Source organism: Sparus aurata, chromosome 9 (genome assembly GCF_900880675.1).
Source record: "Sparus aurata chromosome 9, fSpaAur1.1, whole genome shotgun sequence".
Lineage (NCBI taxonomy): Eukaryota > Metazoa > Chordata > Actinopteri > Spariformes > Sparidae > Sparus > Sparus aurata.
Genome location: NC_044195.1, coordinates 7,707,030 through 7,721,117, shown reverse-complemented (window position 1 = coordinate 7,721,117; position 14,088 = coordinate 7,707,030). Strand labels below are relative to the sequence as shown.

Genomic DNA, 14,088 nt, shown 5'->3' with positions numbered 1-14,088 from the left:
GGTTCAGTCCAAAGTCATTAACAACATTTTTAGCCAAAGCAGGCAGCTGTTTTCTGAAAAATAACTCAAAAAACCCAGTAAACATTACCTGCCCAGCACCAAATGGCAAATAAAGTTAACAGCTAGGTACTGAACATGATGGAGCTTTTACCTGCCAGAGAGCCAGTTCCTTCCCTCAGGGGCGGGAGGAGATCGAAATAGAACTTAATTTCACCAGATGGACACAAACATGACTCCTAACGAATGCTAATGTTGCTCTTTGTCTTCTTCCTGTATAAATGAGCCAAAGTTTGCTAACACTCTAACCACATCAGCTTTATAGGGTGGTTAAATGACAATGTTGTAGTTACAGCCTGTTGAGCTGCTCCGAAGCTGCACCAATAATAAATAAATGCAGGTTTCGTGCTTTTACTTTAAACTGCCATGAACATTCGTAACGCACGCAACTACTAGTTAGAGGCAGCATATTATTTGTTTACGGTCTCTGAGGGAAAATCGAGAAAATGTTTCGTAAGAGCTCAGTTGATTTGTTGTGTTCATTTTCTGAATAGGTTTGAAGTGGAACGTCCCTGAACTACTCTGTATACATGTTGATTTTGTATGCTTGCCTGTAGACATTTTCCATGTTCAGCTTACCCACTGTGCATTGAATAACTCTCTGGTTATGCTGGGGTTAATTAGAACTAATCTACTGGAAGTGCACAATAAAAAAAGAAGACCTTTTTCTCTTCTCTTTCGTTTTGTAAGAAATTACAGTCTTTTTGAAGAACCTCCAGTGTCTGGTTTGTCTTCCTAAAATGGGCGCTATGGTTTTTGAAGAAGAAATTAAAGAAGTTTGAAGAAGTAGTTAAAATCCTTTTTTTATCTACATTCTCAACGAGGTAAAATTCAAACTCAGAAATATGTATTTTTTTTCCATAAATGAATGAACAAGCTGTTCTCAGGAGAAAATAAGCTCCCCGGAAGACTGTTTGAAGCTAAAAGGTCTGCCAAATATAAACATCAGTAAAATATCTAAGTAAAACAGTATAGAACTGTGTTGTAGTCATGAAAACAAAGAGAGTTTGTTATTTAGTTTGTTTAGGCAGAAAAAAAAAAAAAATCAGTCGGTGAAGAGTGTTCTCTTCTCATTAACGTTTCTTTCCCAAATCTACAAAGTGCTCCTTTAAATGAAGTGTTACCTTAGTAGACCACATGCAAAGTCGTGCATTTCTTAAGAACTTGATTTGATTCATTAATGGATCTACATCCAAAAACGTCAGAATGAGAACATCTATTTCCAGTGCGTTGTGAGAGGGAGCTGTTCCTAACTGCGGTGCTGAAATCATAAATAGATTTTGTCATGATGCCGTCTCTTCTGCGATGCGTACCAGTGCCATTACATTTTTAATGAGATGCCGCCGTACATCTCATCCTCTGACATCTTCTTTAGGATGCGTTTTCAATGGTGGGTTTCTCTTTCATTACTGTATGCTATGTATAGTGATGGAGTTGTATACCACAGATTCCCCGCACTCTCAGACCAAAACAAAATTCAACATTTACTTGGGGAATAAACTGACACTGCCAGGGAAACAGCAATATGTGTCAGAGCCGGAGGGAAAACCAGTAGAACAACACATGAAACTGTGCTGAGAATCTGCCCCCTCTACAATTTTTTACATTTTCCCTTTTTTATCTCTTTCTACGGTGCTCAACATATAAAATTAATCTGTGTTACATCTTATCATTATCACATATCATTTTCTTTCTATAGATTTAACTTCAATACTGTTCTTACCCCCTTATAGCGGAACATGTTCCCATAGCTGTGTGTTTTGTAGCGTACACCGTGTTGAGTGGCGCATCTTGTAAAGCGATATGTTTTGTAACACTGACTATGAAAACCTGCAAAAACCTCGTTAAACGTGTGCAACATGCTTTGTACAACTGTTGTTACTTATGGTCAAGCTAACAATGCAAATTTGTAATAAATCAAAGGGTTAAGCTTTGATGTGATCTTCTGCTATTTGTGTGATATCATGTCTAAATTAAATCATGACATTATTAAACCTTTTCTAATCAAAATCCCTTAAAGATCCAGTGTGTGGTATTTTGACACACTGACTGAAACTAAGCACATTTGTGTTTTTTTGTAACCTTAGAATCAGCCTTTTACATCTACATGGTTCTACGGTAGCCCAGAATGGACAAACCAAACACTGAATCTAGAGAGTGCCTTTCAAGCTTTCATGTTTTAGCAGGTGAGGGTTGGTCAGTTGGTTGCCTGCAAACACAGTGCTAGATGCCATTTGATCGTACACACTGGACTTTCGAACTTGCTATTTACAAGTTAGAGAGAAATGCTGGGAAGTGTATGTAACCCAGAACAATAATGAAACCATTGTATGCTATGTTCAGTGTGGGGCCTGCAAAAATGCAACAGCGGACGTTGAGCCATTACCGAGCTCTCAGCCAAGGAAGGAGATGGAGAGAAGTTCCCTCAGCCAGCTGGTTATATGGCCCAGACTGCCTTCCAGCAGACAGCCAGCAGAACAAAGCCGGAGCAGCCACTGGACATGGACGACAAAAGCTCAAATGAAAAATGTTAATGATGAACAGTGAACCTATTATACAGAGTGGCAGATTTTCCGGGCAGTGTGAGCATTCAGAAACTGAGAAAGACATTAAGCAAGTGGGACCGAGTGACCGACCACACAAGTGACCACAAAATTGGCCATTGAGACCGGTTGTCACAGAAAAACCTGGCAACCCGGAGAAAGCAGATTGAGTCACTTCTGGCAACAACAAGATGCAGAGACAGAGCAACTCTTTCTGCCGCGGGAAGACAGAAGAATTCAGTTCTTCTGCTAAATAAAGTTCAAATACAAAAAAGTGTGACACTCTCCCAGACCTCAAGAAAGTTAAGTATGCACTTGAGGGTAGAAACTGACCATGCAATACAAGCAGTGAAATGTCCGGAGGGAGAAGCTGCAGAACAACACATAAAGCGGTAATGAGCTCCTTTGAAATCGGCTTCCTCTTTTGGTCTTTATTATCTCCTACGGTTCTCACTATTACCGTCACATTTAGCTGCTATGGTAGATTGTATATATTTTTTATTCAGGTTTAATGATTCGCTGCGCTAATTCGTTGCACCTTTATTACACTGTACTATTAAACGCAGCAGCGTAATTGTGTAGGAGGTTGCGCCGCATAGTGCAAACCGTTCGTCGTCTCCATTTTGTTGCATTTGTGTTTTCACCCACACTAGAGACATAACTCAAGAGCGGCAATGTCATGCTGAGACCGCTGTGGTCCGGACTGAAATGAGAAATGAGCTCTGTCCACATCCACATTTTTGTGGAGGTCATGTGGTCATACGGCCTGCTTGGTCCAACACTACACGCAGCACGGATGTCAAAATAATTAATTTAAGAGCATATGACAAGATTTATAAAAAAAGGAAAAAAAAAAATAAAAAATCTTCTTTTCACCCAATTTTTGTTCCTTTTTTATTTCAGCAGTAGCTCTGTGGAACAAATTATCCCTGAAAGAAATCCTACCAGCACTAATTCAAAATTGGACACAGACCTACAGATGTATTCTACAACTTATGTAACTGTTAATTAAAGGGTATTTGTGTGTGTACAGGTCTTGGGGAGTAAGACAGCATACAAAAATGACATAACTATGAGGCCTTTTGTGGCTCCAGAGGAAGCTGCGTGTTATCTGACAAACTGCCTCCAGTGTTGTCACTCAGTGAGTAAGTTGCATTGTGGAACCAGGTTTTTAAAAGCAGTCCACTGGTCTATCATCGCTCTCCTGTATCACTGTTGGACTCGTGATGGACAGTTTAAAAAATGGACGATCAAAACTGATAGAGCAGAACTAACAGAACCTCCAGAATGAATGTTCTGCATTCTGCAAATCCACAGATAAGTTGAAACTTTATGTTTCTATGTGTTAGAACTTTATCTTTCTTTTGTTTCAGTTCTCAGTTTTTCTCTTTTAGGCTGTGTTTGTGCTCAGATTAGTTGTAGGCACAATAAAACACCTTGGTTAGGGTTAGGAAAACATTGTGTCTTGCCTTCAAATACCTGTTTTGGTTGCAACAAACATGGCTGAAGATGGCACACTTTCTGAAGAAAATATTGTTTTGTGGTCGCCTCGAATAAAGCTAGAAATAATCCTGTGGACTCTCAAAAAGTACCTAGGGTCAGGAATGTCGGGTCATAAACATGTCATTTGAACATGAATGACACATTTTATAGAAAAAATAATATGGTATGGTCAAATGTATCTGTGATTTGTAAAAACATGAACTTTTAAACACCAGATCCCAGTGACTGGGTATCACTTCTTCTTTCATTATCTTATCATTTCTCACCACGCATTCTACCTTACTCTCAAAACCTGGTGCCTACATTACCCACAATGCAACTACAATGCAAGCTACTGAATGACAGCACTGTAAGCAATTCATCAGATTACATGCAGCTTCCTCTGGAACCACAGAAGGCCTTTTTTTCACATATGCAGATGTGCTCCTCAAGACCTACAAACACACATTAAAGGAGCACTCTGTAGTTTTGGTGAAGAAACATTAATGATCATGTTTTTCTGCCAAAAAAAAAACAAATAAACAAATTCTCTTTGTTTTCATGACCAAACTGACCTTAAACGACAACACAGTTTATACTGTTTTACTTTGTTTATACGTGGCGGACCCTGCCACCTTTCTAGCTTCTAGTGTTCTGGGAGCTTATTGTCCTGTGACAAAAACATGTTTATTCACTTAAATATATATTTGTGAGTTTGTTTTCTTAGCTTGATATTGTTGTCAATATAAAACTTTCGAGTTTTAAATTTCTTCTCCAAAACTACATAGCGCCCCTTTAATTAGTGTGTAAAATTGGTGGGTACCCTTTACTATGGATGTGCTGATACCAGCAGTTGCACGGGCCGCTGCGTGATATTAAATCCTGTGCCTCACATACACCAGTGCCTGCTTTAAAAGCAGTAAAAAAAAATAAATACATTTATGATAAGAAGAAAAGAAAAATGAGAAAGAGGAAGGCACGCTCTCATGGGCCCCTTAATAGGGTCCCTTAGGTGAGTGCTCCGGGTCTTATCTTCATATTACAAACCTTGTGCCACGTCAGCAGTCCTGCAGGCTGCCTATTACTGCCATGCCAATAAAACAAATCAGGGGTTGCCCGAACAGGAGGACCAGTACATCTTCTGACGAGATGAGACATGTCACACCGGTCAGATGCTTCATGCTTCATAGGCCTTTGAAAGCCACTAATAGTCCTCTTGAGAGGCGACCTGCCACCATACATGTAATGTTTCGACAAAGTTATCCGGATACAGACGGGCACTGCTGCTGCACTCTCTCTGTGGATCTTCTTCTTTTTTCTTTTTTTTTTTTTTTTTTTTTGCTATTGTTCTGAATTTCATAGCAGTGCTTGGGCATCACAATGCTCTTATTCTGCCAATAAAGACTGGAAGTGAGGGAGAGAGAGAGAGAGAGAGAGAGAGAGAGAGAGAGGCAGGGGGAGAGAGGTGGGCTGTGCCTCGCTCGCCTCGCAGTTAGAGAGAGAGTCGTCGTGGGAGCGGTTTGTTCTTCCACATCAGACTCCTTCTGACCCTCCGTGCTGGAGGAGCGAGGAGGAACCTCTCCCGGTTTTTCTTTTGGTCGCTGCCTCTCTGCGGACACACGGATAATACCACACCACGGCTGGAAGATGGTTTTTCTGCTGCATATGGTTACCCTTTATACTCTGAGCGTGTTACGCGGAGCATCCGCCGCGACTCACTGTGAGTATCCTACCTTCGCTCACCTGTAAGCTCCTCTCTCCTCTCCTCTCCTCCTCCTCCTCCTCTCCTCCATGTCAAGTGGGGAGGCTGCCGGAGTTTTTCCGCCCGGCTGCTACCTTTGTCCTCCCGGTGTTTGCGCAGGGAGCATCGCGGGCGCGGAGAGATAAGTGTGCCGCTGCCGGTCATGTGAAGTCGACTTTGCAGAGTACTTGAGGGACGGCTTCCTTTGTGTCACTATGACTCAGATGAACAAGTAGTTGGCGCGTGCTCGCCTCTTGTTTTCTGTGGAGCACAATGGACTCGATGAAGGTCAAGCAAACAGGTTCACCCCCCCCCCCCCCTCCGACAGACGGACAGTCTCCCGTCGGTGTGGAGGGAGAGCGCGTGTCCCCGGGCTGCGTCCTCACACACTCTTCATGTGGTATTTTTATTTATTTATTTATTTATTTATTCACTCTAAGGTCGGTCTCCCTGACGTGTCGGTGCTGGTTCCTGCTGGTGTGTGTCTGGAGGAGAAAGTGCTGACTGCTCTGCTCCCTGCCGTGGCGTTCACACGGCTCCTCGGCTGAAAACGCGGCGCGCGCTCACACGCAGAGCCCGCCGGAGCCTCCACTGAAGACAGATCGCTTCACCCAAACGGGCTGTCGTTTATAAAATGTGAAGATTTAGCCGATTTAGTTGCACGAGTGCTCCCAATAATGCGCGAGTGGATTTGTGGGGATGGCGACTTTTGATAAACCATCCATCACTGCGGTCGATTTCTCGAGCATTATTATAAGAAGACTGAAAACGCACAGCTGTCGGCTTCCCTTTGCTCTCTGAAGTGAAGTGAGCACCGTGGGCTGTTGATTGTTGCATGGTGGACACAACGAGCAAGCAAAACTGCTCGTGTGGTCCTGTTGTTAATACAGTGACACTTAGTTGTAGTTAATTAAACTTTAGTTAATAGTTATCTTAGCGGTGACAAACAATGGCACGCCTCATGAAGCATTTATGAGGCAGTTGTGAAGGTTTAGAAGCATCATCTTTACAGTGTCCATTTAAGTGACTGCACGGTATTTATTGACTATTATAAACATCAGTCGTGATTTCACAATAAACAGTTGCCCGACGAATGGTTTATAAAGCATTTCATAGCTTGTTAACTGTGGAAAAACTATTAACCGAAGTTGAATCAACAGTAAATGTAGCAGTAATTTATGGTGGTTATTCGAAAATCAGTACAGAGTGGCTTCAGTCTTTGCTGTAACTCTCTTTAATTCATCCCTCACCCGTGTTGCACAAATTCTGTCGGAGGTCTGCAGCAGGAACAACGTGCAGAGCGACCATCCAGGTTTAAACTTCATACCAAACTAAAGACAAGTCCTACAGGCGCAGGTCACCGGCGGCTGGTACAAACTGGACCCTAATGTTTAGTCCCATAACAGGAGGTTATGTGTTTTAACATAAAATTAGCACTGTCTTTTATTTTTCAAGAACCAGATGAGGCAGAGAGCTTGAGTCACCACGGCTCAACAAAAGGACATCGTGACCAACTCAACTCGTTGTGCCGTGGGTTAGTTAGGATTTAGATCTCCACTAAGTTTCTTGTGAAAATTCTTTGCTATATCCCTATTACACAAAATCCACCCCCCCCCCCCCAAAAAAAAAAAAAAAAATAAAGACAAAGAAAACAATTATTGTCCTTACCTGTAGTTTAATTCCATGCGATTGGTTTGCAGCCTGACAGGGAATCCGAGCAACTCTGATGATAACAAATAAGCAATCATTAAATCATCAGAAAAACAATGCATTTCACCTCCAAAGGTCACGTGACATGCCAGTTCTACCAATCCCGTGTGCAACATCAACCATATATCGCATGTGACAGCAATACAGGCGCAGAAAATATACAAACAAATATAATCAGCGCATATCACATGACACGTTCAACCACTTCATCCCACTCAAAATAACAAACAATGTATCACTAAGAGCAGCAACACAAGTACGCAAATATACACACACATGCTTATATTAGCTATCAGAGCACATGTGGCCTCTACCACTTTGTACCGCTCGCCAAACCGGCGATATACCACCAAAAACGCCAATACAAATGCAATAAAGATACAGTCTGAGAGGTAAACAATCTGACTGTGATATACACAACACTACAGGGAGAGCCCTGACACTTACACGCTTCATTACAGATCGTCAAAATGTACTTTTTACTGAGGACATTCATGCTCCTGAGAGAATGAACCCTTCCATTTTGGTCACTGTAGCTCACCTTCCAGGCCAAAATAACTGTTTCACTGACAATAATATGTAATCTAGATAAGGATACATATATAATGTATATCTTTTTCGGGCTGCCAGTTTTGCAGGCTCCCAGTGGAATACATTTTATTTTATTTTGTTAGTTTTTTATTTCTAGCCTGTCAATTAGCCATAGCAAACTTGCCCCAAAACATTTTTTGTGTTGTGAAAATGTAAAAATATAGTGCGGTTACACATAAGAAAGGTGATGCCCGACACTATGTGAATACACCAGAGACGTGACATTATGTGGCCCAGTGCTACAGCGGCCTTGTGCTGGGGTTAAAGCAGTTTATCTAAAGGTGAGGAAGTGAGCTAAACTAAGCTGCATTACTCATTTATGACAGTCCTGTGGTTCTCAAATGTGTGCCGTGATCAGCTCTGACACGCTGTGCTGAGATGAAATGATGAGATGCTTCTGGAGGTCAAAGAGCTGCCTCCATATTTACCACGGAGAAACAAAAGGAGGGGAGCAGAGATGTGTCACGGATGGTTTGTGTGGCCTTTTGTCAGGTGGCAGCCACTTCCCCTCAGAAAGCCCTCTGCACTTCCTTTGGCTTTTGAAAGATAGGGAGGCGTGTACATCACTCACTATGTCAGCATTCAGCCTGTCATTTTTCAGCAGGCGTTAATTGATCGCATATTGGCGTGACCTTTACAGTAATGGCCAACTGACTGGCAACAGAGGAGCTATTTGCAAATGCACTGAAATGATTTTTCCCTCATTATATTTTTTGTGCAATGCAACTTTATCACCCACGAGTGGCTATCTGTCTTGACAACAAACCGCAAGGTTCTCTCTGGCAATTATATCAGTGAAGTGTGAAAAGTGATTATACAGGGGTTGAGTCTTTAAAAACACATTGATCTTTGTATCTAGTTCAATGCACAATGCCCCCACTGGTTCTTTTTATTGACTTTCCTGGCAGTGATGACCAGCTGGAGTGGTTTTGTGTTAACAAAATAGAACGGCCTCGCCAGGATATGGAATTAAGTAAGTTCCTCGCGAGGATAAAATAATTTTTCCAAATTTTGAGGAATTTTGATTTTTGAAAAAAATGATTTCTGATGATAATCTTGAATACCCTCACATCAGTGACTGGAAAAAAGGCTGTGTAGCTTGATAGCTTGTGCAGTCCTACAGTTAATCGATTTCCTGATTTATTTTGCATTGCCACAAGGGGGAGTGTGCATATTTTCAGTCATTTCAAAATCCTAAACCTGTCACCCGGTGCCCATTCTATCCTCCTCAGATGTGGAAATACCATATCAAACTAAAGCATGACAGGGAAATTAGGTGCCCACTTTGTACTTATCCTGTATTTATACAAGGGCACCTAATGATTTATCATATTTAAGAGTCCTTAATTGATTTTCACTCAAATATGTGTGTCCTATCTGGGATGTCTAAATGTAATGTACAGTAATTGCAATGTATTTCACTGCCATTTTAATAGTTTCAAGCATATTTGATGATTGATGGATACAGTAAAATATATCACCAATCACACTGACATTTGACCATTTTCTCTCACTTTTTACTCATGCCTTTTAAACAAATCTTCTCCATCACCAAAACCATGTGCAATTTTGATGTTTTTTTAGTAGTAGTGAGGTGGATTTAAATTTGAAATGTATGAAGTACATTACTTAACCCAGTAAAGCTTCGTTACGATCCAACATGTCTGAGTTTACCTTCACTCTGTCCTGTCAGGAGTTGGATGGTACAGCCGGTATTGATTTGTATCAGTGCTTTCAGTATTCAGACTATTTAGGAAAAGAGCAGGAAGAAATCTTATCTTAACACACAACTTTCCCTATGTACATTTTGTCTCTTCTTCACTAGCCACTGGTAGACGTAGTTTTGTTCAGATTGAAGGTGCAATTTCAGAATTTTTTAAAGAAAAAAGGTAAATCATTGACAGAATGTTGTAATACTATTGATGTTATGTTGAAGACATCTATGCATTGTGTTGCGGAGATATCTATTGAGGTTAGCATGCTAACCAGCTAGCACCTAGCCAGTTTGTACTCTAGGTGTGGTAATCCGACAGACAACAACTACTGTTGTCAGATACTCCCCCGGAACTCCGAGCTCCCAGTAGTCAGCTAATATAACCGCTAGCTGCTTGGTTAATTGAGCTTACTAGTTAACAGCAGCTAAAGCTACATATATGCTGCCCCCTTGTTGTTGGAGTATGAATAAGACAGCACCTTTAACCAAATATTCATTTAAGCATAAGAATGACAAAAAACAGTATTAAAAAATGTCCATCTCTATTATGCCCAGAGGCCAAGATGTTCTGCCGAACTGTCCAAAAACAAAATGTATTTAGTTTTCTATAAGTTAGGAACAGTCGATAAGTCCTGACATTTAAGAATCAACTCATTTTTTCATTGCTCATAATATCTGAATATTTCAGTGTATTCCTGGAATGCTAATGTTCTTGACACCATGGCAAAATGTTCACAGTAGTTGTTGAGCTCTCCTCGCAGGATTGTTTGTCTCTCCTTGTACTCAACCAGATGCTTCTGCTGGAGGTGGTGAATTTAATTTGTCGTATTGCCCTGTTGTTTTTGCTCTTCTTACATTTTAACGTCGCTCCCCGTTCTGGATGATAATGTTAGCCAAAGTTACTTTAGCTTTCAGCCATGCTTGTTGATGCTGTTCGTAACAGTATGACATCATTACGTCATTAAAACATATATATTTCAAAAATTATACCAGCATTTCTATGAACCATATAATTTGGCAGAGCCCTAATCCAACTTCAGCACATACACATTTGTCAACACAGGGGTGATGTCACATCCTGTCTGACTTCGCCGATAAGAATAATCATATAACCTGTTTCACCTAGCACATCACCTTGTTTGCACCCAGCCTGGGCCCTGCCACAGCTCCACGTGAGGCTTCTTTAATGTTTCCTGCCATGAGTGAATGCACAAGTGATTTAGGGTTTGCTTTTAGCCGGGAAAAGGGAAGGCTTTCATTACCAGATGATATGACTCTCTTCACCACAGGTCTGTGGGAGGAATATTGCCACGCTCTTAGTGATCCCCTTGCAGCAGGTGGAGACCGCTGCACCATGCATCCATCTTTAATAAGCTGGAATCTGTTTCCGATGTGGGGAAGAACCACACATATATATTAACTTAAAATGTCATGCTTCACCTTCGCTCGGAAAACAGATACTTCACAACTAATTATTTCCCATCTGAAGCACCAGGAGCGTGCTGGTGCAAAGCTGGCAGGAATATCGGGGCGTGTGTGTGTGATTTGGTGTGTGTGATGGAGACGATGCACCTGCAGATTCACTCTGCTAATGAATGTGAAGCAGGCACTCAAGAAACACCTACTGCTGTACACATTCAAGGCCTGATGAATTTATCAAAAGGTAAATGAGGCAGAACACTGCGGTGTGACAGCGCAGGCACTTTTCCTCATGTTTAAACATACAGCGCATTTCTTCCAAGACGATACCAACTGGAAGGACTGTGCAGAGTAAACACCCAGACTGGCGTCACCACGGGAGAGAGTTGACAATACTTTGCGTGACATATGATGATGCAACGTAACGACAGATACAGACACAGTTAACAGTATAATTATGTGATGCGGATGACTCTGTGTTCGACATCCTGATGCTTGTGAGTTTTGACTGTGACTGTGAAGCTGTTTGTTTGATATGTATGTGACAGACTGTATGTTTTTCTTTTTTTTTTTATATCTTCTGTTAAATTACATTTTTCCGTAAATTCAAATTTTTTTTTTTTTATCCTAAAATGAACTTAAATATTTACTCTCAAAATGATCCACCAAAACTGAAAAAGAAGAAGACAAAGTAGCGGCAGCCGTTTCACCTAGCATGAATGTAGGATAATAAAACTTTCAGGTAGTTATAATGAAATCCCTTAAATCTTAATGAGAACCAATCACTTGGTAACACTTTATTAAAACCATCATTTGTAACTGGTGAATTTATAGTTAATTAGACTTTACCTAATAGTTATTTGACTGTTAAACAATAAAATGCTTTCTTAAGCATTTATTAAACAATCGTAAAGGAGAAACATGAAAAGAATAAATAAACATCAGTTGCAAATTTGTACTGGCCTATAAAATAATGTTTACAGATGAGTTACACAGTATGAATTAACCATTTAAAAGTCTTATGAATATCAATGAACAACTGCTTGATAAATTGATTAGAACAAATGTAATGGTTTGTTAACAGTCAAATAACTGTTAGCTGAAGTATAAATTAACATGTATTAATGATGGTTTTCGTCACCCAGTCGCTACATTCCTACACATTTCAGTGTTGGGGGGGGGGCTGCTGTCGAGTGTTTGGTTTAGATAATAGTACCACTCCAATCAGTCCTCATCAGCACGACTTGATTTTCAAAGCTCATGTTAAATAAAGAGCAGTGCTACAAAGGCCTGCGTGTTTATTTGGTTAAATTGAGTAAATGCAGCATTTCAAAGGTTTCGGCGCGATCCTTGACTGACTGCAGCTCCACAGAGACATGAAATGAAGAGACTTTTACAGTTCTCTTATTTTATCTTTTCAAAGCGGTTTGTTTCTTCAGATGCATTTCAGTGGAATTATTTGGCTCTGCGGTGGGGAGTCGATAAATAGACAGATGCTGCCGACTTCACGCTGTTGTTTCAGGTCTTCCACTCATTACTGAAGGGCAGTAAAATGATTTACCGTTGTGGTCTGTGCGGGAACAGAGCATATGTATCTTTTATATCACCATATAAATATATATCCTTTAATTCTACATTTGATTGTATCAACATTTATTTTGGATTATTTAATTGAATAAAATAATCAGATATACCAGAGTGTGTTTTTAGCACATCCTGTAAATTAAAGCACTCATCCACTTTAAAACATCTAATAGCAATTGTTCACTTACAGCATTGCTCCTCCATACATAGTAAATCTTTGCTAGTAGAAAAAATGTCATTACGTAACAGTGTGTATTATATCGACCACCCTTATCGGGTAAGAAGCTGTTAGGTCGGCTTGCTGTGAATGTGTTTTTGCTGTCAGACTTCAGTCTTCAGAGAGCTGATGCGACAAGCTCCTTTCACCGCCGTCCTCTGCAGATTCAGCGTGCAGAACAAAATGTCTTTGATTTTAATGAGAAAGAAGAAAAACACAGTGGACACATGATACAAGACTATTTAGAGAAATAATTTTCTTCCCGATCCCTCGGGAGCAGAAAAAATCTATTGTGATGAATGTGGCGCCAGTGGAGGCCTTTCCATTTGCAGCTGTGTTGGTCCCACAGTGACACTGCAACAACCCTCAGTCTACCGAGTGCAATGAATATGCCTCAAATAGCCGTACAGCCTGTAAGTTTCATCCTCTATTTATTTTCAGTGTTACTGGCAGATGGTTTGAAAGGATTATCAACACCCACTTTCTATCGACTGTGCCAATGAGATTGATGCAATAATCAGCAAGAGCCGGTTACAGTGATGAAAAATGAGACAAAAAAAGATTATTTTTTGAACGCTCAGACTCGGGGAAAAAAAAAAAAAAAAAAAAGGAAAAAGGTGTTAAATTAAAAGACGAAAAAAAAAAAGGCAAAGCTTGCTCACACGCGCCCAGCCGGATTTCAGAGCCCTCATTGCACAGTTTATTATTTTATGTAATTACATGGTGTGATAACCTGCAAATTAGACACAGGCCTACATGTGCACACTGTATGATTTGATATTGATTATCATCATGTATTTGTGAGCAACACTTATTATCTGAAGGTGCTGGGATTAGCATGCTCAGTTAAAGAAAAGGAAGCAGCACCCTCAGAGCCGTGATGCAGTGTTTCACTTCACTTCAGGAGGAAAAAAGGCTGAAAACAGCCGCATTTAATGTCATTAAATAAAATATGTGCAGCAGGGACTCCAGCCAGAAGACAATGCTATACAGAAAATATAAAAACTGAATGCCATGGCATGTGTTACTT

General features: G+C 40.6%; 1 protein-coding gene across 1 annotated transcript in view; it reads left to right on the top strand.

Moving 5' to 3' along the window:
- Positions 1–5,542: 5,542 nt before the first annotated feature.
- Positions 5,543–14,088, top strand: part of cntnap5a (contactin associated protein family member 5a) — a 113,894-nt gene continuing 105,348 nt past the window's right edge. The window contains 1 exon segment of the mRNA XM_030428846.1: positions 5,543–5,802. Coding sequence (XP_030284706.1) covers positions 5,730–5,802 — 73 coding nt within the window. The 5' untranslated portion in view covers positions 5,543–5,729.